This window comes from Chaetura pelagica, unplaced genomic scaffold (assembly GCF_000747805.2).
Source record: "Chaetura pelagica isolate M959 unplaced genomic scaffold, ChaPel_1.0 scaffold2, whole genome shotgun sequence".
NCBI lineage: Eukaryota > Metazoa > Chordata > Aves > Apodiformes > Apodidae > Chaetura > Chaetura pelagica.
In genome coordinates this window covers 6,032,337-6,055,632 of record NW_009952796.1, presented here as the reverse complement: position 1 = coordinate 6,055,632, position 23,296 = coordinate 6,032,337, and the positions used below count along the sequence as shown (strand labels likewise).

The 23,296-nt window shown below is 49.5% G+C and overlaps 1 protein-coding gene across 1 annotated transcript in view; it reads left to right on the top strand.

Annotated features, from left to right (window-relative positions):
* ITPKB (inositol-trisphosphate 3-kinase B) overlaps positions 1-12,448 on the top strand; it is a 67,498-nt gene extending 55,050 nt beyond the window's left edge. Inside the window, exons 4-7 of the mRNA XM_009994822.1 lie at positions 2,558-2,762; positions 7,975-8,076; positions 9,579-9,650; positions 12,115-12,448. Coding sequence (XP_009993124.1) covers positions 2,558-2,762; positions 7,975-8,076; positions 9,579-9,650; positions 12,115-12,330 — 595 coding nt within the window. The 3' untranslated portion in view covers positions 12,331-12,448. The remainder of the gene's footprint in view (positions 1-2,557; positions 2,763-7,974; positions 8,077-9,578; positions 9,651-12,114) is intronic.
* The last annotated feature ends 10,848 nt before the right edge of the window (positions 12,449-23,296 follow it).

The window sequence follows — 23,296 nt, the reverse complement described above, 5'->3', positions numbered from 1 at the left end:
TTCATTGCTTTTATCTCCAGTATTTTTCCAAGGGGCTGATGCCCCAGGGCTGTCTGCTTAGTCATCATATGCTTGCCCCGAGAAGAGTCACCCGTTTGCCTTGCTAATCCTATGGGAAACACAGGGTCACCCGTTTGCCTTGCTAATCCTATGGGAAACACAGGGTCACCCGTTTGCCTTGCTAATCCTATGGGAAACACAGGGTCACCCGTTTGCCTTGCTAATCCTATGGGAAACACAGGGTCACCCGTTTGCCTTGCTAATCCTATGGGAAACACAGGGTCACCCGTTTGCCTTGCTAATCCTATGGGAAACACAGGGTCACCCGTTTGCCTTGCTAATCCTATGGGAAACACAGGGTCACCCGTTTGCCTTGCTAATCCTATGGGAAACACAGGGTCACCCGTTTGCCTTGCTAATCCTATGGGAAACACAGGGTCACCCGTTTGCCTTGCTAATCCTATGGGAAACACAGGGTCACCCGTTTGCCTTGCTAATCCTATGGGAAACACAGGGTCACCCGTTTGCCTTGCTAATCCTATGGGAAACACAGGGTCACCCGTTTGCCTTGCTAATCCTATGGGAAACACAGGGTCACCCGTTTGCCTTGCTAATCCTATGGGAAACACAGGGTCACCCGTTTGCCTTGCTAATCCTATGGGAAACACAGGGTCACCCGTTTGCCTTGCTAATCCTATGGGAAACACAGGGTCACCCGTTTGCCTTGCTAATCCTATGGGAAACACAGGGTCACCCGTTTGCCTTGCTAATCCTATGGGAAACACAGGGTCACCCGTTTGCCTTGCTAATCCTATGGGAAACACAGGGTCACCCGTTTGCCTTGCTAATCCTATGGGAAACACAGGGTCACCCGTTTGCCTTGCTAATCCTATGGGAAACACAGGGTCACCCGTTTGCCTTGCTAATCCTATGGGAAACACAGGGTCACCCGTTTGCCTTGCTAATCCTATGGGAAACACAGGGTCACCCGTTTGCCTTGCTAATCCTATGGGAAACACAGGGTCACCCGTTTGCCTTGCTAATCCTATGGGAAACACAGGGTCACCCGTTTGCCTTGCTAATCCTATGGGAAACACAGGGTCACCCGTTTGCCTTGCTAATCCTATGGGAAACACAGGGTCACCCGTTTGCCTTGCTAATCCTATGGGAAACACAGGGTCACCCGTTTGCCTTGCTAATCCTATGGGAAACACAGGGTCACCCGTTTGCCTTGCTAATCCTATGGGAAACACAGGGTCACCCGTTTGCCTTGCTAATCCTATGGGAAACACAGGGTCACCCGTTTGCCTTGCTAATCCTATGGGAAACACAGGGTCACCCGTTTGCCTTGCTAATCCTATGGGAAACACAGGCACACTGTCCCATGTAGTCTGTGAATTTTTCTTGGTCCTAAAGGTGAACTGCACATTTAATGCTGCGATTTTGGCACGAGAAACATGGGGAGAGGACACAGCCCCTTTGCAGAGCTGCTGGCGTAGCCAGTGGGAAGTGTAGAGCAGTTTGTATTTGAGGGGAAGGAGGTTACATCCCTGTGTCATTTTGCTGGGACATCTCTCCCAGCTTGGTAAGTTGTTCAGAGAGAGCTGGACCGAGCTGGGGCAGGCTGGGGTGCTGCAAGCGGAGTTACATAGTGGTTTATTACTGCTGCAGGAAGTATTTATTTGTGGATGATGGCTTTCTGCATACCAGAGTGAAGACATTTTCCGCTGGTGTGCTCTGGCATATGGTGGTGTTTCCTCTGGAAAATGCATAAAGCAAAGGTCTCCCCTGCACTCTCCATCCTCTTTCCCCCATTCTCCCATTCCGGCTGCACCCTCTGGTCCCAGAAGTGATGGTAAGCACCTGGCCAGTGTTGCATCGCTTCCCCTTCTCTGGCTTGTACAGGAAGCTTTTGCTATATAGTCCGCTTTAAAAAGACCTCTACTGGGCAAAATCATCATCAGCAAAACAGCCCTGTGTGAAAACACCCTTTTTAGCAGCTGGTGAGGCACAGCCCTCACAGGGTGAGGGGTTGGGACAGTGCTGGAGAGGCACAGGAGCAGCTTTGGCAGCAGCTGCCTGCCTTGGTTGGATCTCAGCAGATGCTGTTAATGCAGAGGGCTGGAATGTGGCAAACTCCCTCCCACCTCCAACCCAGCCAGTTCTCGGAGCATGTGGGTGGTTTTCTGGGCATATCTTGAAAGTCATGTTTAGCTTATGAGAGTCACTGTTCAGGTTTGGTGAGGGACAGACACCCCCAGGGCCAAGGAGTGTCAGCAACACCATGAGCATCTGTGAGAAATAACCTCCCTTGTTATTGCCAAACAGGTTGTGGCTCCTTGATGGACTGAGAAGATATGAGCTCTTGCTGGTGGGGTCCTAATTAAATCAGGATCAATTCACCTGTAACCAGGCTTGCTCCATTATTTCCCATGCTGCTCTAATTCCTGGGGACCAGCTATCCTGGATAGGGCTGATTTCCTAGGCAAGGGCTGTCTGTGGCACTTCGTGCAGTCACCCTATGGCTCTGCTAATGTCCTCTCTTCACTTCCTGCAGAACATACTTAGAGGAGGAGCTGATAAAGGCCCGGAAGAAGCCAAGCCTGAGGAAGGACATGTACCAGAAAATGATTGAGGTGGATCCTGATGCCCCCACCGAGGAGGAGAATGTGCTGCGGGCAGTAACAAAGCCCCGCTACATGCAATGGAGGGAGACCATCAGCTCAACTGCCACACTGGGCTTCCGGATTGAGGGGATAAAGGTGAGACTGCTCTTGGTGTGCAGAGTGGGGGAAAATGCTGGAGCGTTCAGTAACCACACTCACTCGTGCACACGCACAGCAGGCTGGTGGTGAGACAGAGTCACATCAGGATGTTTCCTGCCCTGCAGGCACCTGGCCCTGAGCAAGTGCTGCTCTGAGGGTACAGCTCAGCTGAGGGCATCCATGCAAGAGGACAGTTTTAGCCATCATCTCATTAAAACAGCTGCTCCCCTGACTGCAAAATGCAAAGTTCCATGCTCCAACTTGAAGGCTCAAATTAGTTGTTTGCTTTTGATACTGCTGTGCCTCTAGGCTGAGCCATTAATCCAAATCCAAGTTTAAACATCTGCCACTCTCTGGTTGGAGCTGTGTTCAGCCACAGTTGGTGAGGAGTATGTATTTACATCCCTGTCTGGGAAAGTTCAGCAACTGAGACCTATGAAATGGAGCCGACACAGGCAGCTGCAACTCCTGCCAACACCAGCGTGTGTGTAATCTGCTGACTGCACTTGCTCAATGCTAATGCTCACATTTCTGGAGGTACCTGCTGGGATCCTTATGTGTCCCCATTACCTGAACCAGCCCACGAGGTTTTTCCTGGCAAGCAGACTTTGTGGTGAGAGAGATGTCAGATCATTCCCTCAGTTTGCTGGGATTTTCTCAGAATATTCATCTGGGTCTCTGTGGCCCTGAACTACTGCACCTTTTCTGACCAGAGATAGAGGTGCCAAAATGACAAGATTTAAACAAATTAAGCCGTTCCCTGAAAAAGCCTTTACACCAGACTTTGCATATTTTCCTGGTAGCCTTTCTCTCGACCTCCCCAGTCAAACATCAAGCAAATACTATACCATGGGTTTAAAAGGTGATCAGCAGGAGTGGGTCACATAGAGCTGCTGTTTGTGGTTGCCCACATACCAAACCACCACTGGGAAGGGATCTATCTGCTGTGCAGTACGAAGTCCTCAGGCTGTGGGAAGCCCAGTGGAGCACGTTGTGCACAGGGAGGAGGGCACCTTCTCTATTAATCTGTTTAATGGCCAGCAGAGGACATGGCATTTCTCTCTAACTCAACCACACTCAGAAACCCAAGGAGCAGCCCTTGGGCTGAACCCCATGAAGAGTTTTCTGGCATGAACAATGCAAGGCACCCCTGCCCATGCTATGCCCCTGTCTGGGATGCTGCTGGCTGTGCTCCTCTGCAGCAACTTTCTGCAGTGCCTACATTGGGTCAGGGCACTTGCCTGCTCCCAAAGCTCTTCTCTGATCCCCCCAGCTGTCCCAAAGTCCCTTTGCTCCTGCGGGTGTCCACAAGCATGCCACAAGCTGCTCCAGCTCAGGACAACCCTTTGCATAGTTACCATTGCTGCTGTTTTGCATTCTCATTGCTGTTGTTTTGCTGGTTGTTATTATAAAACTGAGGCTGTATAAAATGGGAATCAGCCAGTTGGGATCAAAATTCCCATGCAAAATTCCCATGCTCACTTTGTTCTCGCTATAACCAGGAATATGTGTCTATTTATAGTCCAACATGATACATCCTTGGTCGCTGGTGATCTGGGCATGTTTAGGGGGGCTCTATGGCAAAAGCAGGTTGTACCTGAACAGCTTGAAATGAAAAACGTTAAAAAAACCTGAATCGTATTCTCACATGGGTCAAAAAACCATGTGGAGGGAAATAAAAGCCATAGAGGAGAGGTGAGAATCACACCTCTGTTTTATCTGACCGTAAGTGTGCTGCTGCACAATATAAGCAGTGAGTTTTTTTCAAAGAGATGAGGCAGACCTTTAATTGAAAGTTGTTGAGAAGTGCTGGCCTCTAGGTGTAATCCTGCTGCTGCTGCTAGGGGCTAATTTGATCAAGGTTCAAATAATAGTAATTCTCTGTAAACCCCTCAGCTTCTGGGTTATTTTCACCTAAGTTAAAACATTAACAGTTCATGCTGATTCCTGGCTGACATTTTTTCCAGCAGGGCTATAGAGTTGGTCATGCTGTACTGTATCCTGATTTTTATCCCATTTCTGGGGGCAAGTCTCCACATTAGGGAAAGAACCTTCAGCGCCCTGAGCTGCTACTGAGCCCTTAGAGCAAATTTCAGGAAAATATTATTTAATGACAAGTCTCATGTTTTCTTTCCTGCTGCAAATGCTTCCCTGAGATGAGTAGGGGTGAACCTGCCCTGCCTGTTGCTCATGGCTGGAGACTGATACAGGAGATACCTTCCCATGCAAGGGAAGGGCAGGATTTAGCCCTTGGCATGTGATCTGGGAGGGGGCACAGGAGGAGAAGGGGAACCATGTTAGCCTTTTGGACAGCACAGGCAGTTGAGGGGAACAGGCAGCTCAGGGTTGGGAAGGAACCTTCAGCATCCTGAGCTGCTACTGAGCCCTTAGAGCAAATTTCAGGAAAATATTATTTAATGACAAGTCTCATGTTTTCTTTCCTGCTGCAAATGCTTCCCTGAGATGAGTAGGGGTGAACCTGCCCTGCCTGTTGCTCATGGCTGGAGACTGATACAGGAGATACCTTCCCATGCAAGGGAAGGGCAGGATTTAGCCCTTGGCATGTGATCTGGGAGGGGGCACAGGAGGAGAAGGGGAACCATGTTAGCCTTTTGGACAGCACAGGCAGTTGAGGGGAACAGGCAGCTCAGGGTTGGGAAGGAGTATTGGGATGCTTTCCTGTCTGAGATCTCACCTTCCCAGGGGGGCCTTGAGGACCCAGTTCTTCCTCTTTAACATAGAATTTTTCCTATGCTAAAGGAGGTGATGACACTCATCTAACTTTCTGGAGTATCTTGAAACTGTTAGAAACAGTAGCTATTAATAAAAATTACACTGCTAAAGTAATACAGGTGATCCCTGGTGGCCCAGTTGAAGCTTACTGGAGCTCACTGCAAGAAGCATCACTCCTGAGCTCCTGCTCTGGTCTGGGAGTTATTCAGCATTGCCTGCAGTAAAACATGTTGGGATGGTGTTTCCAGGGGCTGCGACATTTGTGGGGTTGCAGAACGAGCCCTGAAAGTCCGAGCCCCATCCAAGGCTGAACATGGTGCCCGAGGGAGAGCCGGCTGATCCCAACCCTGCCCCAGTGACACCGGCACAAACTGGAAAGGCTGGTGGGGCAAAGGTTGCAATAGCCCTTATCAGCCCCCCTCACATTTCTGCTGTGTGGAAACCAGACCCTTCAGGGCTTGCATGTCATGGCAGTTGTCATCCCCATGGCAGCAGCATCTGGCTGGGCAAGGAAATGGCAGGAGGCGGGTAATAATGGGAGAAGCACTATAAATAGGCTGTTTAGCTTTTCTGAAGCCTAGACTGCCTTATCTCAAAGGTCATCTGTGGTGTTCATTTATTTTTAGGAACACTTAGAAGTCCATCTCCTTGCTTTGATGCTTTATGGAAAGCTGTGCTCTTTACATGTGAAATTAGTGCTACGGCACTTCTCCAAATTTATATCTATCATCCCCCAGGGAAAGGCTCGGTTGGTTTCTGAACTGGCACATCAGAGCTCATGTGACAGACATATAGCTGTATAGTGCCCTACCCCTATACATCTCACACATGCCACCAGAGCATCTTTGGCAAGTCCTCCTGTCTGCGCTGCTGCAACCTGCTGCATTGCCAGACACAGCTGAAAGCAGAGAGCCTGGCTCTGCTTGATCCATCAGCAGGATAGCAGGGATGTCTCTGGCCAAAATGTTGTTCCTGGCCTCTGTTGATGTGTGTTCTGCCAACTCTTAGCCTTGCTCTTACACCCTATGGCAGCATAGTGGTCAGGCTGGGCCTAGGGTGGTTTGAAGGTGGGTGCATTGGTTGCATCCTGTGCAAACAAAGCTTTCCCTGGAGACCAAGATCTTTCACATGTTGCTTTTGTTATTGTTTTTGTTAGCACTTGCACAAAATGCAAGCTGGAAGTTGGAGGTGTGCTGTATGATTCATCCCAAACTGCACATCATGTGTAGGTTTGGTGCTGGCCTTGTCTTGCCTACCTCTCCACAGCCTGGGCAATTTGACTTTTCCCCAGGCTGGGCTGACCACCATGCCCATGGCCAGCCCTCTGTCCAGGGGGATGCACATGGGCTCATCCCAGAGCACTTCCCTGGAAGGGTCTCAAAGCCCTGTGGGGCACATAAATCTCTGGGCCGGGTAATTTCATTGTGCTTCTCTTCCTTCCCCAGCCTCTGCTCTGCTTCTTCATCCTTACTTCATCTTCCCTGGCCCACAGGATGTCTTTTTGAACTCTGCCCCTTTGGTCTATTGTGTGCAAATAAGCTATCCAGAGCAGTGGGATGGAGCTCTGCAAGAGAAGCTGTGAGCACCAGCATGTGTGGTTTAAAATAGCCCCTGTATCCAGGCAGCAAGCTGTGCCTGCCTGATCCACCACTGTTCTGAACAATGAAACGTGCTGATCTGAAAATCAGAGCTCCAGCAGGCCCAGGAAAATGGGGAGTGACCTACACAGCTGCCCAGAAGTTCAGCCAGGAGCTTCTGTGTCAGGGCTGTCTCCACAGCAGACCAAGACATGCCATCCCTGCAGTGAGCCAAGCATGGACATGCCTCTAGGGAAGGAAGCACATGGCAGTTCTCTGTCTCTCAGTGCCAGGCTGCTGCCTTTGAGGGTTTGTGATCCATGGGCAAGCAAAGGGCAAGTGAGGCAAGACAGTCATGGGGCTTGCTCCTTGCCTTCATCTCCTTGCTGCAATGGTTCAGAGAGGACTTCATGTGGAGAGGTTTTTGTGCCTGCTCCTGAGATGTTGTCTCAGTCCACACTCTTTTTGGCCTGCTGTAGTCATACTCTGCGTTCCTCCCCAAGCAGGCGTGCAGCCCAAGGCTGGTGTCAGCACCTGTGTTAGCCACAGCAGTGATGAGAAGCTGTTTGGGCACAGTGTGGACAGAAACGGATGGTGTCCAGGCTTTGTTGGCAGCATCCATAAGAGGTAGTTTGTCCATGTTGCCAGTGACCTTGGAAAGCATGTGGTGGTGGAGAATTGCCATTTGCATTAGGGGGCAATGCAACAGAGCTGTGTGATGATTTGGGATGTACGAGGCAGGGAGCTGCTGCCTCTGATCACTCCTCCCTCATAGACAGATCCTTCAGCTGCCAAAAATTTTGGTCACATCCTACTCAGGGACGTGTGATTGCTGAAAAACCAGTCCTGCCCTGGCTCTCTCTGCTCACCAACCTCTCTTTTTTTTTTTTTTTCCCTAGAAAGAGGATGGGACTGTGAACCGGGACTTCAAGAAGACACGGACAAAGGAACAAGTCATGGAGGCCTTCAGGGAGTTCACCAGAGGAAACCGCAATGTTGTGGTGAGTGGAGGAGGCTGGGGGCACTGCCTGGAGAGGGCTGTTTCCACAGACCCTGGCCTCAGCTCATCAGCTCCCTGCCATGAGGAGCTGCAGCCCAAGAAACCTCTCTTACAAAAATCATTAAAAATGGCAAAGACACAATCCTGATACAGGAGCGAGGGGAGAGCAGCAGCTGTGAGGGGACACGTTTGCTAGGGCAGCACTGCTTGTGCCAGGACTGAGTCTGCTGAGGATGCCCAAAACCTGCTGTGGAGGCATAGCCATGCTTTGCCCCCTCATCTCTGGGGCTGATGGCCTCTGAGCCCACTCTTTACCCCAGTAAATGATGGTGGGGGCTCCTACCCCAGCACAGGACGGGTGTCCAAGGCATCCCTCTGCCCATGCCAGGCACCCTCCACATGGGCAAGCAGCTGTTGGCATTGCCCAAGTTTCTCATTGTTGCCAGAAGAAGTAAGAGATGTAGCTGTAAAAAATTTACACCGTGTCAAATATCCCATCTGACAAAGCACTTCCATCTTAAGATGTAATATATAGAGCCTATCAACACAAGGCTCCAGCTGGGATGGTCCTTGGCACTGCCTTCTTCAAACCAGTATGTTCACCTTGAGAAGAGTTACCCAGGGATTATCCCTGGATCTGAAAAGAAAGTTGTCTGGCTGTATTTTATCCCCAAAGAGTTTGGAGTACACTCACACCATCACACCCTGGCTCTGAGTGGGGCTTGTTGGCCAAACCATTGCGGTACAGCAACCCTCACATCTCCCTGTGCAGTCAAGTGTGAGAATTTAGGTATATTATAGTGCCCAGGTACCTGCTGTGCATGTTCCTGTGCTTAATACTTCTGTCTAAACTTCAAAATCAAATTATTAAAAACCTCCCCTGAGAAAATGTAGTGCCTTCCAGCAATTGGCAGGGATGCTTGAATGGACACATGGGTCATCCCCTGAGTGCTGACTGGTGTGAGAGCACTTCCACCTATGTTGCTGACTTTACAGAAGTGCTGATATAGAGTTATTACAGAAGTGTCTCATGATACTTGACTGATTGAGTGATAAAATGACAGACGAGGTGAAAGGCTGACCTATTAAAAGAATGCAAGTGAGAGAAAAAAGCAGCCTGGCTGTGCATGCACAGCAGTGGCTGCTGAATTAGCTCTTCCTCGGGAGCACTGTGGATGCAGCAAGGAGAGTCTCCAGAAATCACAGGTTTAGCAAAAGCAAATGTGCTCACTAAGATTTGGGAGCCAGAGGAGCTCACAGGATACCATGGAGGTCAAAAGGATCCCAAAAAAGAGGGGACACCCTCTCAGAGGACAGGTCTGTGGGACGATGCTGAGTACAGGGTGGCTGAAGGACACCCCCAGCAAACCATGCAAACATGATATGGAAAGGATGCCAGGAGGGATCGCTTTCCTGTCTCCCCCATGCATTAGTTTTTATTCAGGGTTCCTGCAGCACTAATTTGCTTTATTTTTAAATTTATTTTTTTTTTTGTAATTGCAGAACAGTTACCTTAACCGGTTGAAGGGTATCCGTGCTACCCTGGAGACATCCCCATTCTTCAAGTGCCATGAGGTAATACTCGTGTTTAGATAGATCTGCCTGGAAATGCAAACAGTTTAATCTCAGCTTGTCCAAGGAGACAAGAGAAACCAAAGTCAGAGGGTGTAAATTTCTACAATTTTGAATGTATTCTTATATTTTCATTTCCCTATTTATCCTAATACTTATGTGGAAATACAGCTGATGACTGATAGAAAGTTAATGAATCTGATATGGGCTCAAATCTACTGAAAACCAGGACTGATACAGATTAAAAGTGATCTAGAAGGAATTTAGACTACTTACGGGTTTATGACTGGGAGAAATTATTTGTATAACAGTATACGGGTTTTCTGGAAGGAAATGCCTGTCTGAATGCACATCAGGTATCACTTGGCAGCCACTTCTTCCATGTGATCAGACAAGGCTTTGAATTAGCTATACATTGCAGATCATGCCAGAGGTGCCTTTGATGAGGTGGCTGGGACACCATAGTCAGGACTCTTCCCATAGAAGGACTTTCCTCCAGCATTTTCTGCAGTGAAAATTCTGTTCTGGTGGGAAAACAAAAAGGAAGCACTATATTTTTTGGCTGTTTCATTGGGAACTGGGATGCACCACAATTTAATGAAACCATTGCATTGATTTAGCATCATCAAAGAGTATTTGCTATTGCACCTACTTAACAAAACATGAGAGCATGTGTCCTTGGCACATGTTTTCTATGGACAGAAGAGCCACAGCTCTCAGAGCCCACAGTCCGTCAGGCAGAGCTATGTGAGTCACCTTGACCTTGCCCACAAACAGGGGGTCGTGCTGGGAGCTGGAGAGAGATGGGGCTATGCTTGATGACAGGTCTGTAAGGCAATTGGAAGGGACATGTCAAAACTGAGGGTTTCAGATCAGTTCAACATGGGGAAAAAAAATACTCCCTGAAACCAAGTGCCAGAGTTTCAATTGAAAACACAAAAACAAAACAGCCTTTCAAGGGGGTTTTGAAAGGAGTTTCCAACCCTTAAAAATTAAAAAAGCAGCAGCTTTGACTTTCTGTCCCACTTTGAGAGTAAGCACAGCAGAAGGTCTGCCAAGCTCTGTGTGTCTCTCCATGGGGCCCTCACTGGGCAGGGCTCCTCCAAGGAGCTGTAGGAGAATCCAGCAACCCAGGACAGGCAAGTAAAGGACATCAGCAAAAGGCTTTTCCTTAAAGTTAAAATGCTCTGCCCTGGCCAAGAGAAATCTGTAAGAGCTTAGAAGGAGAAGAGCTAAAGATAAACATTTATGGGAAGTAATACATATCTCTGGACCTTGGACGTTTTCCCAATGCGCTGACGGAGGAAGTCTCCTAAAAAATGTCAATTCATAATAGCTTTTGCAAACAGAACATGCTTCCCATGTAAAACCCTCATCTAAAGGCAAACCTCATCCTAAACCTTACCAATTTGCACGGACATGGGAGACTCCCCGTAACCTTTAGTGCTGCTGTTTGAAGGACTGACATCAGCTGGATGCCTCTAGGGGTGTGCTCCTCCATGTATCTGCCCAGCTTGTGAGGCACTCCTGGCTCTCAGCACAACGTCCTGTCTGCTAATAACCATTGCAATCTGGTCACCATGGTCCCTATTTGTCATACAGGGGTAAGTGAGTTCGTAATCCATCAATTCATGCACATGAGGCATAATTTGGAAAGTGATCATCATTTGGGATGGCTCTCAAGCGTGGCCATCAGTGCTTTTCTGTAGTACCACCTGTTAAAATCTGCCGACTGGAGTAGCAGATTCAGCAGAAGGTCTCGTCTTGCTGCAACAGGCGTTGAGACTGCAGAGACAATGTGGTTTACCTTCCCAAATGCATCCATTCCCTTGCCCAGGCCAATACTTGCTATAGGATTTTCCCAAAGGCCTATATGAAGGAGCCCTTCAAAGCAGATGCAGCCGAGTCAACTCATGGAAAAGGAAATTTGTGTACATGCTTCTCTGTAACTTGCATCCCCAGAGCACTGTGAGTGCTAGGAGGATATCCTAGGGGTAAGCAGGGTGCAATTGGGCAGTGTTTCAGGCAGGGGACAGACCATTGCAAGTAACTTGTATTTTGAGTGTACCTATCCCTGTGGTTATGTCTGCAGGGCTGGTGAGTGTGAATAGCACGAGCCAGTCACAAAGAACCAGCCTTGGAAAAAAGTCCCCATCTGAACGCTGGGATAATTAATCTCATTTCTTCCCCAGTGACCTTGACTCATTTTCCAAAATGGCGTATCTGTCTTTCACACCCATGTTTTCCTGATCCTCTCCTGCCAAGAGCTGGGATTTGTATGAGTAAATCAGCTTGTCTGAATTTGCATGTGCAAACACAGCCAGCAACACACAGAGCTTGCTTTAGCTCATGCAGAATCTCAGCATCATGTCATGCAAATGCAGCCTAAGATAAAGTGTCTGAAAGGCCTGAAGCTTGCTGAGAATGAGCAGCAGGAGAACCACTAACAGGTCCCTCCTTTCTACAGGTAATCGGGAGCTCCCTCCTATTCATTCATGACAAGAGGGAACAGGCCAAAGTCTGGATGATTGACTTTGGGAAAACTACCCCACTACCAGAGGGACAAGTTCTCCAGCACAACGTGCCCTGGGTGGAAGGGAACAGAGAGGATGGCTACCTCTGGGGGCTGGACAACCTCATTCAGATCCTGACAGAGTTGTCCCAGAACGAAGACTTCCATTAAAGCCGCATGTCCGACTCTGCCACTACCCCCAGCCTGTCCCGACTGACTCTTCTGAACTGCACTACAAGACACTTTCCAGCCCTCGCCCTTCCCATTTGAAAGCTATACTCTTCCTATTTAATATGGTTTTGTTGGGGTTTTTTAGGTTGTCTTTTGTTTTCCCTCCCCATAAATAGAGAGCTAACCTGCCAGAACAAAAGCTGAACTTGAAACCTTGGTTTTGCAGATTTGGTGAGAGCACATAGCCAGGAGCAGCCCAATGGGTTGCTTAGGCAAGTATATGCTTTGCCTGTTACACTTTTGTCTCTTATGCTGCCTGATTTTGAGAAGGCCTTTAGACAAAGGAGCCTCTCCCTTCCCTGGCATCAGTAGCTGTATCCCAAAAATGATCAGTGGCCAAGCCCAAGGCCCTTTGGCTGGGGTGGGAGCCCTTTATTTGTTTTTACCAGCACCTTTCAGCCTAGGGAACTGGCTGCACCAAATCCTTAAATGATGCTAGAAGGGCAGATTTGGCTTTTTCTTTGTGTTCAAGACATCCCATAGAGGTTGCTTAATTACTATCAGGTGGCACTGGGTATTGAGGGTTTCCCTCCTGCTGTGGGGCCGTGTGGTTGGGCACAGGCCCATGGCTAAGTGCTTCCCACCTGCCTCCCCCACGCTGGGTGCACTGGTATGGTGAGTACTACTTCAAACTCCTCTCTAGAGAGCCAGTTTCCCTGCTAGGAGCTGCTTACAACCATCCTTAGCTGGGGTCTCCAGCCCTCCACAGGGAATTAAGACTTTGGGTAGGGCTGAGGGAGAGAAAAACAGCTTATAAGAGACTACTATGAGACCTAATGTAGACATCCAGGTTGCTCAATCTTGTTTGGCAGTAGCCAAGCACATGTGTAGGGTTAGTGCTGTTGAATACCTGCATTTGGCCCAGAATGATTCTTCCACCAGGAGCATGCATGTAATTTTTATCAATGGCAGGTGAAGGGTTACAACAGCAAAGCAGCTTTCAAGGTGGCTGGGTTAGCAGTCTTTGACGAAGCAGAGTTGGGGTCAGACATCCCTGTGCCTTCCCTTTTTTTCACCGCAGAGCTGACTGACTCTGCCGCTACTCATTGACGCCGGCTTCCCAGCCTGCTCCAGCTGCGCGTTTTGCCTCTGCAGTCCTGCTCCCTCAAAAACACCCAGTTCCCTATTTAGGGCGGAGGCTATTTTTTAACTTCCTGGAACATTTGAATGAAATGGCTTGCTTCTGGCAGAGCTGGTGCACTAAAGGTCAGCAGTTGAGAGGCTGGTGGGGAGGCTGCAGGGCAGGGCGGCGAGTCCCTCACATTGAGGACAGAAGGAGCATGCAAGTGCTAGAGGCAGCGCAGGAGCTTGGCAGCCACAAATCCCTCACCCATCCCATCCCCAAACCCCCCATCACATCTCACCCCCCTCTGCCATCATTTGGTGGGTCCAGCATCCTCGGTGGGGGAGGCCTTCTCCTGGCAGCAATAAGGAGTTTGCCATTGAGCTTTCTGCAGCCATGCTCCAGCCTCTTTCCTGAGGATTGAAGTCTCCCAAATTTTTTTTCTGTTCATATTTCTCCAGACAGATGTCATTAACTCATCTAATGCCATTATACGTGGTTGCACTGTGTTAGCTCTTTGCCAAGCTTTCTAGAATAGTCCATGTGGAAGTGCCTTAATAGACTTGCCTCTGTTCCATTAGAGTAGTGGAAAAGGTTGGGTTATTTTTGTTATATTTATTTTGATCCCATTTTAATTGCACAAAACACTAAAACTAAATGCATGAAGTCCCTCTCTTTTTTTTTTTTTTTTTTTTTTTTTTTTTAAATTTGTAGTATGTTTTTAGTTTTTAAACCATCCCTTTTCCAGCTTTGGAGAAAGGGTATGAACAGATATGCATAGGTATGTACCAGTTATCGCTGTACTTTAGCTTTGAGCTGCTTTTATATATGTATGTTATTTTTTAAGCCTGTTTATAAACCAGATTCCTTGCTTCATGACTTCAGAAGAAGCAGATGGTTCCTCTTGGATGTCTTACGCCTTTGTGGAGGCTGGAATGGTTGCTGAGGGATTTTCCCCACTCCCACCTTGATCATTGGTTAATAGAGAAAAATCCAAACTGGACTGAAACACCAACGCACAGTGCCTGTAAAAAAATTCTGTAACTTTGCAAATAAAGGCATATGGGAAGCATTTGCCCGATGTACGGTCCATGTCTGCCCCTGCATAGCTTGCAGCAGCCTGGGTAGCATCTGTGGGGAGGCTTAGAAGCCTAGGACCACAGAGATTATCTAGAGGGCTGGAGCCCCTCTTCTATGACGACAGGCTGAGAAAGTCGGGGTTGTTCAGCCTGGAGAAGAGAAGGCTCCTGGGAGGCCTTCTAGTTCCTGAAGGGGCTACAACAAAGCTAGGGAGGGACTTTTTACAAGGACATAGAGAGATAGGATGAGGGGGAACGGCTTTAAACTGGAGAGGCTAGATTTAGGTTAGACATTAGGAAGAAATTCTTGTGGCACTGGATCAGATTGCCCAGGGAAGTTGTGGCTGCCCCTTTCCTGGAAGTGTTCAAGGCCAGGTTGGATGGGGCTTTGAGCAATCCTCTCCATGCAGGGGGATTAAAACCAGGTGACCTTTGAAATCTCTTCCCATCCAAACCATTCAAGCAACTCTGGCTTGAGAATGTGCCTGACAGCTCCAGGGTCCTGCTGGTTTGGGCAGAGAGGGCAGAGGTTGGGGGGAGTGTCTGTGCACCCTCCAGGTTTTGGTGGGGAGGGTTCATGTTGAGTTTTAACCCCCAAACTGAGTTGTGCTCAAGCTGCTCCTTTCCGCCGTATCTCAAAAAACTTGCCCTGCTCGTCTTGCCGATCAGCCCGTCCCTTCGTGGGGTGGGAACTGCCTCCTGGCAGCGGCGGGGCCGGGACTCCCGGGCGCTCCCCTCGGAGGCTGAGAGGTGGATGCTCCCTCGGCGGCCGCCGGCAGCCTGAGACCGGGACAGCGGAGCGGGAAAGGCCAACCCGGGCTTCCCCGGACGGGTCCTGCAGGAGAGGGGTGCGTTTCCCCGCGGGCGGGGCGCCAGCGCAGCGACCGCCCCAGGGGCTGCTCGGGATGCTCTCCCGTCCCTGCCTGCTCCCTGGCCGCCGCTTGTTTGGGATTTGCCCCCACGCTCGGCAGTTTTGGGACTTCTTCTCTGTCGAGGTTTCCATTAGGAGCTGGGGGGCAGGGGATAATTAAAATTACTTCAACATCTTCTCACCAAGTGGCTCCATCCAGGATCCCCGCTGGAGCATCATGCTGCCCTTAGCCTATTTCTGAGTAGAGACTTACATTTCTGGGAAGGAGAGACTGGGAAAACGTCTGCCCTCTCTGTGCTTGGCCCTCTGCCAGCACCCTGTCCCCCTGAAGGACAGCCCCTGCCACCCTGACGGCCAGCTTTCTGTCTTAAAGTGCCTTGTCTCATTTGGGTCTGAGCTTTGGTCTCTTCCCCAGCTTTAAAAAAAACCCCAACAAACAGATTTGTTTTTTGTTATTGTGAAGTGTAAAAAATAAAATAAAGAAAAAAGGTGCTGCAGATGGCACTGCTGTAGTATGTGTTGGTTTGGTTTGTGTTTTTCACACATGGTTTTAAGTCCATGAACATAGTCACACTCCCACAAGCAGCACGAGATGCTCACCCAGAGGTTTTAGGGATGAGCCCCCTCATGGCCGGGGTCCTGGTCCCCATGGTGGGGCTGGGAACACAGGGCTGCCATGTCCTGTGTCTCTGTCCCCTGACCCACCACAAGTGAGGCACTAGAGCACAGCAAAGAAGCCTTCATGTGAGGAAGCTCTGAAAGATGCCCCAGGGGCTGGTGTTGCTTTTATACTGACAGGTTTCTCTCCCCGCTGTAAGCTGTGCTTCCACCCCGCAGCAGCCAGAGAGCACAGGAGAGCTGCTGCTGGGGCTGCTATGAACAGAAGTACTGTGGAGGAGGCACCCGAGTAAATTCCACTCGGAACAGCACTGGAGGAGACTGTGGCAAATGTAAGTCTGGGGGCCCGGCAGCTCATTCTGCTGCCAGGGCTGATGATTTCTGGGACTTTATATCTTCTGCCATTTGTCCATTGTATATTAATAATGTCAGTTCTGGAGGACTGGGGATCAGCTGCCTCCCCTCTCTCTATTACCAGTGTGTTCAGACACATTTTCCCTAATGTAAAAATCTTACACTTGAAACAACCAAAGAAGCACGAAGGGCAACAGAGGCACAAAATTATTTACTCAAACAGCTGACCAGAGCCAGAAAGAAAAAAAAAACAAATACTTGGATTTCTAACAACTGCCACCCCTGTCAGGAAGTGCTTTTGCTCCAAGAGATTTTATATGCTGCTTTACCTAACAAGAGTCCAGGGACGTTTCCTAGGAACACACACAAACAGCTACTTCTATTGCAAAAATGGGGTTTGGGTTGGATAAGGGAATGAGAGATGGGAAAGCAACACAGGTCTGTAGAAGCAAAGCAGAGAGATGTTACAGATGTGATTCCCTGTTGTAAAGGATCAGCAGCTAAAAAAATTTTGCCAGCTGCAGTGCTTTCAGTGTAGTATTATTTGCAAGTGCTAAATTCACACTTCATTCTTTTTTATGCCTCCAAAAGAGTTGAGGGGAAGAAGGTACCTGTGGGAAGGGTGCTGCAGGCTGCTAACACCATATGAAGGCAGGCAGCCCCTTGCAATGATTTGCCATAGCTTCAGGTACAGTACCTGCCCATGTCTGCTGGAAACTTGCACTAGTAAAATCCCTCCTGTGCCTGCCCAGAGGAGCAGTGGGATGCAGGGATACCTGATCTTACTTGGTGATATCCAGACAGTGAGCAGCAGTGTCAGCAGACCAGGTTATGGTATGCTGAGCACAGAGCCTGCCAGGGCCCTCATGTGATGTCTATGCAGGATTGATGGCTGCTGGCCACTACTGCTGCCCCCACTGGTTTCTACCCAAATGCTGCCCAGGCTGGCTGCTCAGTGGTGGCAGGCCTCTGAATAAACAGAATTTAAGCCTGGAATTTGGTGCTTATCTGGCTGATAGACCAAGGCTCACCCCTTAAAAACCTGTGACCATCTGTCATGTCACTAGCAGCCAGGTTGCCTGGTTGCACTTGCTTACCACAATCCCTTACCTCCTGTGGATGACCTGCCCTGGAGGGTTTGGGATAGGGGGCAGCAGAGCTGAGGAACCAGGTTGATCATGGCAGACAGGACCAGCAGAAACAGCCTTTTTCTAAAATTAGGCCTCCAGGAAATTTGTTTCATAGAAGACTTTTTCCAGCTGGGGAAGAAGCAGAAGAGGCCTTGGAGCAGTCTTTGCCTTTAACTCTGCTTTCCCTTTAGCTGAAGCAGCTCAGTGTTTAAAATATTATTGTTTGGCATAGTGTGTGGTGGTAAAAAAAGATCCAGATTGTATTGGGTTTTATGTAGCAGCAAGCTGCTCTGTGTCAGCCAGCCATTGCCACTGTCCAGGCTACCGGCCGGAGCCAGAGCTTGCCATGCCAAGGGCTAATGAAGATATCCCTGCTGGCACGGGCACTGCTTGCAGGCTCCTGCTGCAGGGGGTGGGAGGAGCTGTGCTGTGAAGGCACCTGTGCAGGTTCTGCTCTTGCATTGTTGGGAATGGGCCAGTTTGCACCTGAAATCAGGGTGAGATGTGTATGGTGGCCGTGTGCCCCCCCTGGGGCTGCATAGCATGGAGGAGGTGGCTGGCCTGGTGCAGATCTGCCCAGGGATGCAATATGGGGCTTGGAACAGAGCAGTCATGGACTTTGGCCATGTCCCGGGGCTGAAGTCAGGAGTGGTTTTGTTCTGTGGTTTTGTTCACCCACAGGATACTGAAGAAGAGCAGAGCAGGACTGTGTTGGGCATCTCTAGCTCTTCAGGGTCTCAAGGTTTGCCAGCTGCAGTCTCCTGGCAAGGGCCAGTGTATTGTGGGGTAAGTGCCCCAGAAACCCACTGGTCATCCCATTCTCTGGGTTTCTGGGTGATGGTGTTGTCTGGCTTCAAGGCTGCTCTCAGACTGAGGATTTTGGTGTCTGCTCTAGCAGAGCTGGTGTTGCTGCCCATTTGAGGAGCCAGCAGAAGCTGCAGGGTGTGCTCATCACCTCTTGCCCTTCTGCCTCTTTTAACCTCCCAGATTTCTGCCTCCTGATGCCAGAGCACTCCCTGGGACATGGGTGTCAGCAGCCTGCAGAGCTGAAAAACTGCTGAAAATGCTAGTTCCTCTGGGTGAGAGAAAGACCCATTCTCATGACAATGCTTGGACGAGGATAAGGCATGAGGATTTTTCCCATTGGTTATGTGTCTTCACTAATCTCCAGGTTTATACCTTCATTTGTGTGATTTTTTTTGTTGTTATTTTTTCTGTCTTCTGAGAAAGTTGCATTAACAAGGCTTTGGATAAATCTCTTCAAGATAATTATCCCAGATCTCTCTAGTTGATTTGCAATGTGATGGTGTGTCTGCACTGGTGTATTAATAGTATCATAATACAACGTACCAGTTTTCATCCTGAAGCTCTTCACATGCTGAAGGGCAAAGCCTAAATAGAAATATGTGGTGAATGAAACGGAGCTTTCTGCTTCACCTGCCAGATCATTCATAGCCATGGGGTGCGAGCCTTCCTCGCTGGCCTTGCGCTAAATCTGAGCTTGTCTTCCTAAGTTCTGTTGAAGGCCCCCCAGCTGGATATGCCACCCTGTTGGCCCTGCCTCATGGCTGGGAAGGGCTGTCCTGTGCTGCTCTGTTACCGAGGCTGGTCCCCAGTGGGCTCACTGCTTCTGATGCTCTTGGGGCAGCTGATTGTCTTGCCAAGCTGCAAGCAGCAGTCTGTGTCCTTCCCCCACTCCTATTCTTCTCATTATGACCAGGTGCATGGAGCTGTCCCCGCAGCCTGGCAGAGGGGTGTCAATTCCTCTGAGGGTTGTTCCCCCTGAGGCCGGGTCCTGCAGGACTCACCCTGCCCAGGCGCCTACCGATGGTCTGTGCTGGGCCCCGCTCACAAGGGTGGATGAAGCAGGATCCGTGCTGTCACCTTCCTGAGGGCTATGACCCCCAGCCTCACTGCCTGGGTGCTCTCTCCCATTTCTCCAGGGCCACACTTGGTATGTCTTGGCAGTCTCTTGCTGCTCCTCCTGCGTGAGCCCATGCAAACAGGAGGAGAATTGCGTTGTGCTGGCAATTCAGAGACATGGAGAAGCACACTTTAATGCCTCAAGCTCTATCTCCAAACAACTCTGCTTGTGTTTGGTGCTGTGCAGGACAAGTATCGTGGGCACAATTTATCTGCATGAGGGCAAGAAGGCTCTGCAGAGGGATCTGAACAGGCTGGATCGATGGCCAATTGTATGAGGTTCAGCAAGGCCAAGTGATGGGTCCTGCACCTGTGTCTCAGCAACCCCATGCAGTGCTACAGGCTTGGGGAAGAGTGGCAGGAGAACTGCCAGGTAGAAAAGGACCTGGGGGTGTTGGTCAACAGCCAGCTGAATATGAGCTAGCAGTGTGCCCAAGTGGCCGAGAAGGCTAACAGCATCCTAGCTTGTATCAGAAATAATGTGGCCAGCAGGAGTAGGGAAGTGATTGTCCCCCTTGTATTCAGCACTGGTGAGGCCAAACCTCAAGTACTGTGTTCAGTTCCGGGCTCCTCACTACAAGAAGGACATTGAGGTGTTGGAGCGTGTCCACAGAAGAGCAACAAAGCTGATGAAGGGCCTGGAGCAGAAGTCTTATGAGGGGGGTCTGAGAGAACTGCAGCTGTTCAGTCTGGAGAAAGAGAAGCTGAGGGGAGACCTTATGAAAGGAGGTTGTAGTGAGGTGGGTGGACTTGATGGTCTTAAAGGTTTTTCTGAATCAAAATGATTCAATCATTTCCTCCTAGACATCTTTCACCTCCTCCACCAGCCCTCTCCCCTCTGTACTGCCAGGCTCCCTCTCCACCCCAGTCCTGCCTGTCCAAAAGGCTGCAAGCCTGGGAAGGGTGGGGAGCAGATGCCGCAGAGCCCTGTGCCATGGTGCCACCTTCCCCCTTCCCACCAGGGAGGGGGAGTGAGTCAAAGCGCTGCAGTGGGGAGCAAACCACCCTGAGCAGCAGCAGATGATGGTCTGTTGTGGGCTGCAGGGTGTGCAGGGATTGCGCAGCCCCAGTGCACTGCATAGAAATCCCGCAGCCTGCCAATACCTGGGGCAGTGTGGCAGCCCTCCAAGGATTTGCTGTTTTGATGGAGCAAGTGTGTGACCCCTTTCCCAGCAGAGCTGCAGGCACCCCAGGAGCATCTGAAACCTATCCCCTGGGAATGCTGCCTGAACTAAAAATGGGGTGGTGGCTGCAGCCCATGCTTTCCTGGGGGGCAGGGATGGGGAGTGTAAGTTCTCTTGCACAGAGGACAGTTCATGTTGGACAAACTGCTTGTGGAAACCTGTGATCCCCTGTAAGGCTCTAGGTTATTAATTCCTTGGGAAAGCTATACCCTGGCCCTTGCTTCCTCTCCTTGGGTGATGTAGGTGTGGGCTGCTGTCTACTGGATGCTCTTCACCACCACCCAGCGGGCAGGATAAGAAAAGACCCATTTTGATCCAGGGCTGACGGGGTTTTTCCAGGTTACGTAAAGAGATTCTGCATTTTTTTCCAGCTCTCCAGCAATAGAATGTATTTAACTTTAAAAAATAAAGTCCACAGTATCAAAACATAGCAAGTCACAATCCAATACTCAGCAATATAAATAGGCATATTAGTGGTCCTCTGTAACCCCTCAGTTTGGGCTCTGGCACAAAATGAAGGGTGGGCTCACCTTTGGGCTGCAAACAGTAGTGGTGGGTGTGCACCTGTCCTCCCTTTCCTAAGGTGGAAAAACCCAGTACACCCAAGCAAGACCAAAACCAAGGAAAATGTGGACTCAAGCCAGCAACAGACAATGTATCCCACTCCCAGCCTATGGAGCAGTGCCTGTGTCTGGATGTGTGTATTGGGTGGAAAGGGGGGGTGCAGGTCAGGGTGGGATTGCTTGCTGGGTATTTGGGGAAGTGCTGTCATTGCCTCCAGGCAGTGCCGGTGGAGGTTAGCCCGTCTTGATCCCAAGCCTAAATGTGCTATTTCCTTTGACCTGCCTGCCAGAAGCATCCTTAGTGCTGGAAGATAGATTGAGCTACTCTCCCCTTGTTGATCTTGGTGTTTATGTGAAGCCTTCATATCCCCCTGCACCATTTGGTAGAGGAGATGGGATGTCTGGTGGGTGGATGCAAGGGAAGAAGACCTGAATTTTTGCCTGGCTGTAGTTACATGTAACAATGACAAGAGAAGGAAGGACGGAGGGCTCATGGGAGGTAAAGGCTCCTCTGGGATTTGCTGTAATTAACCCTGGTTCAGCTGGTGCCACTGTCACCTCAGGTTTTACAGCACACTGGTCTCACAGGGGGATGGAAATGTTGAGTACCAGTTTGGAAAATAAATTGCAGCTCCATTTGCAAGTGCATTGTGTGTGAGAGTATGAAGAAGAATCAGCTAGAAAGTACAAGGATGTGTTATTGTGCCATGGTTAGCAAGAACATGGGAGAAGCCATTGCTTTTGACTGGGCAGAATATAGGATCTAGCCAAGCTTGTATCTCTTCTCGTGTCTGGGCTCTAAATGTCAATGAACTCTTGACAGCTTGGGTTTTAATGAAGTTTGGGTTGACTCATAATAAAATGCATTCTGGCTGGAGTGTATGCATGTACATGGACTGCAGGGTCATCCCAAAACAAGTAGGAAGAAAGGCAAGGGTGGGATAAAACAGCCCTCTGAAGAATAATGAGACTGTGACACTTCAGTTTGCTGTCCATGGAGCTTGGCATAATATCCCTTGTGTCACAGTAAGACTACAGCAAGGAGCAATTTCCAGCAGAACTGAAAGATCCTTAATACAATGTGTGCCAGTCCCCACATGCAGGGAGGAACATGCGGCTTTATCTTGGGAAGTAAAGGATGGAGGTACCTGGCACATCTAACACTTCCCATGGCACAGCTCCACGTCAGAGCTATTCCTTCCCAGCACAAAGCTCTGCTGGCCTTCCCGGCTGGTATTGCAAGGAACATGTACTATGGCCAAAAATGATGCAGTCAACTGTGGCCAGCATGGCCAGGCAGGCAAAGGGCTGGGAGGATGGAAGATGGCTACAACTTTTCCACAGGGAGTACAGATTTGGCAGCATTAGTGCACTGAGAAAAAATGTTAACATGCTCTCCATTGAAATGGTTGGGCTGACCCAGAATGAAACTGGTTTACAAATGGTCACAAATTTCAAAAAGACATTTGGTTTAGTTCCTACCTGGAACTGCTTTCCACTGAGGAGTAAATCAGGTGTTCAGCCTTGATGGGCTCAAGTACCAAAGAACTATTTCATTAAAGCCCTTTTTTTGAGAAACCTGGTTTTTATAATCAGGAAAGAGCAGCAAAAAATACCGTGTCTCTGACAGATGGGGATGAAGCAGTTGCATTTATACTTCATTACTTACTATTGCTATCCAGCTGTAAAACTTGCACTTAAAACACCTGTATTTATAAAGCAGAAGATGATGCTGGGGTAGCCTGGTGCCATGCACCTTCAACCAGACCAAGCATTGGCTGTCTGTGGCTGGTGAGGAGGCAGGGCTTGGTCGGCAGTGCTGGTGCAGGACAGCACGGCATGGTGGGCACTTGCAGCATTGCACGGCTCCTGCAAGCCAGGGGTGAGTTATCCACCCCTGCAGGGTGTTGGTAGGGGTTCTGAAATGGGTGTCCTCCCTCTGCTGTGCTCTGGACAGAGGCGTTAAATTGCTGGATGAATGATTTGGCCCTAAAGAGAAAGTGTTACTGATGGCAGAAGCACCAAATTAGCACTTGTAGCTGTGTCTTCACTGCATGCCTCTTCTCATCTGTGCATGAGTTGTGGCCACCATGCATGTACCTCCTGCTTGCTGCCACCTTC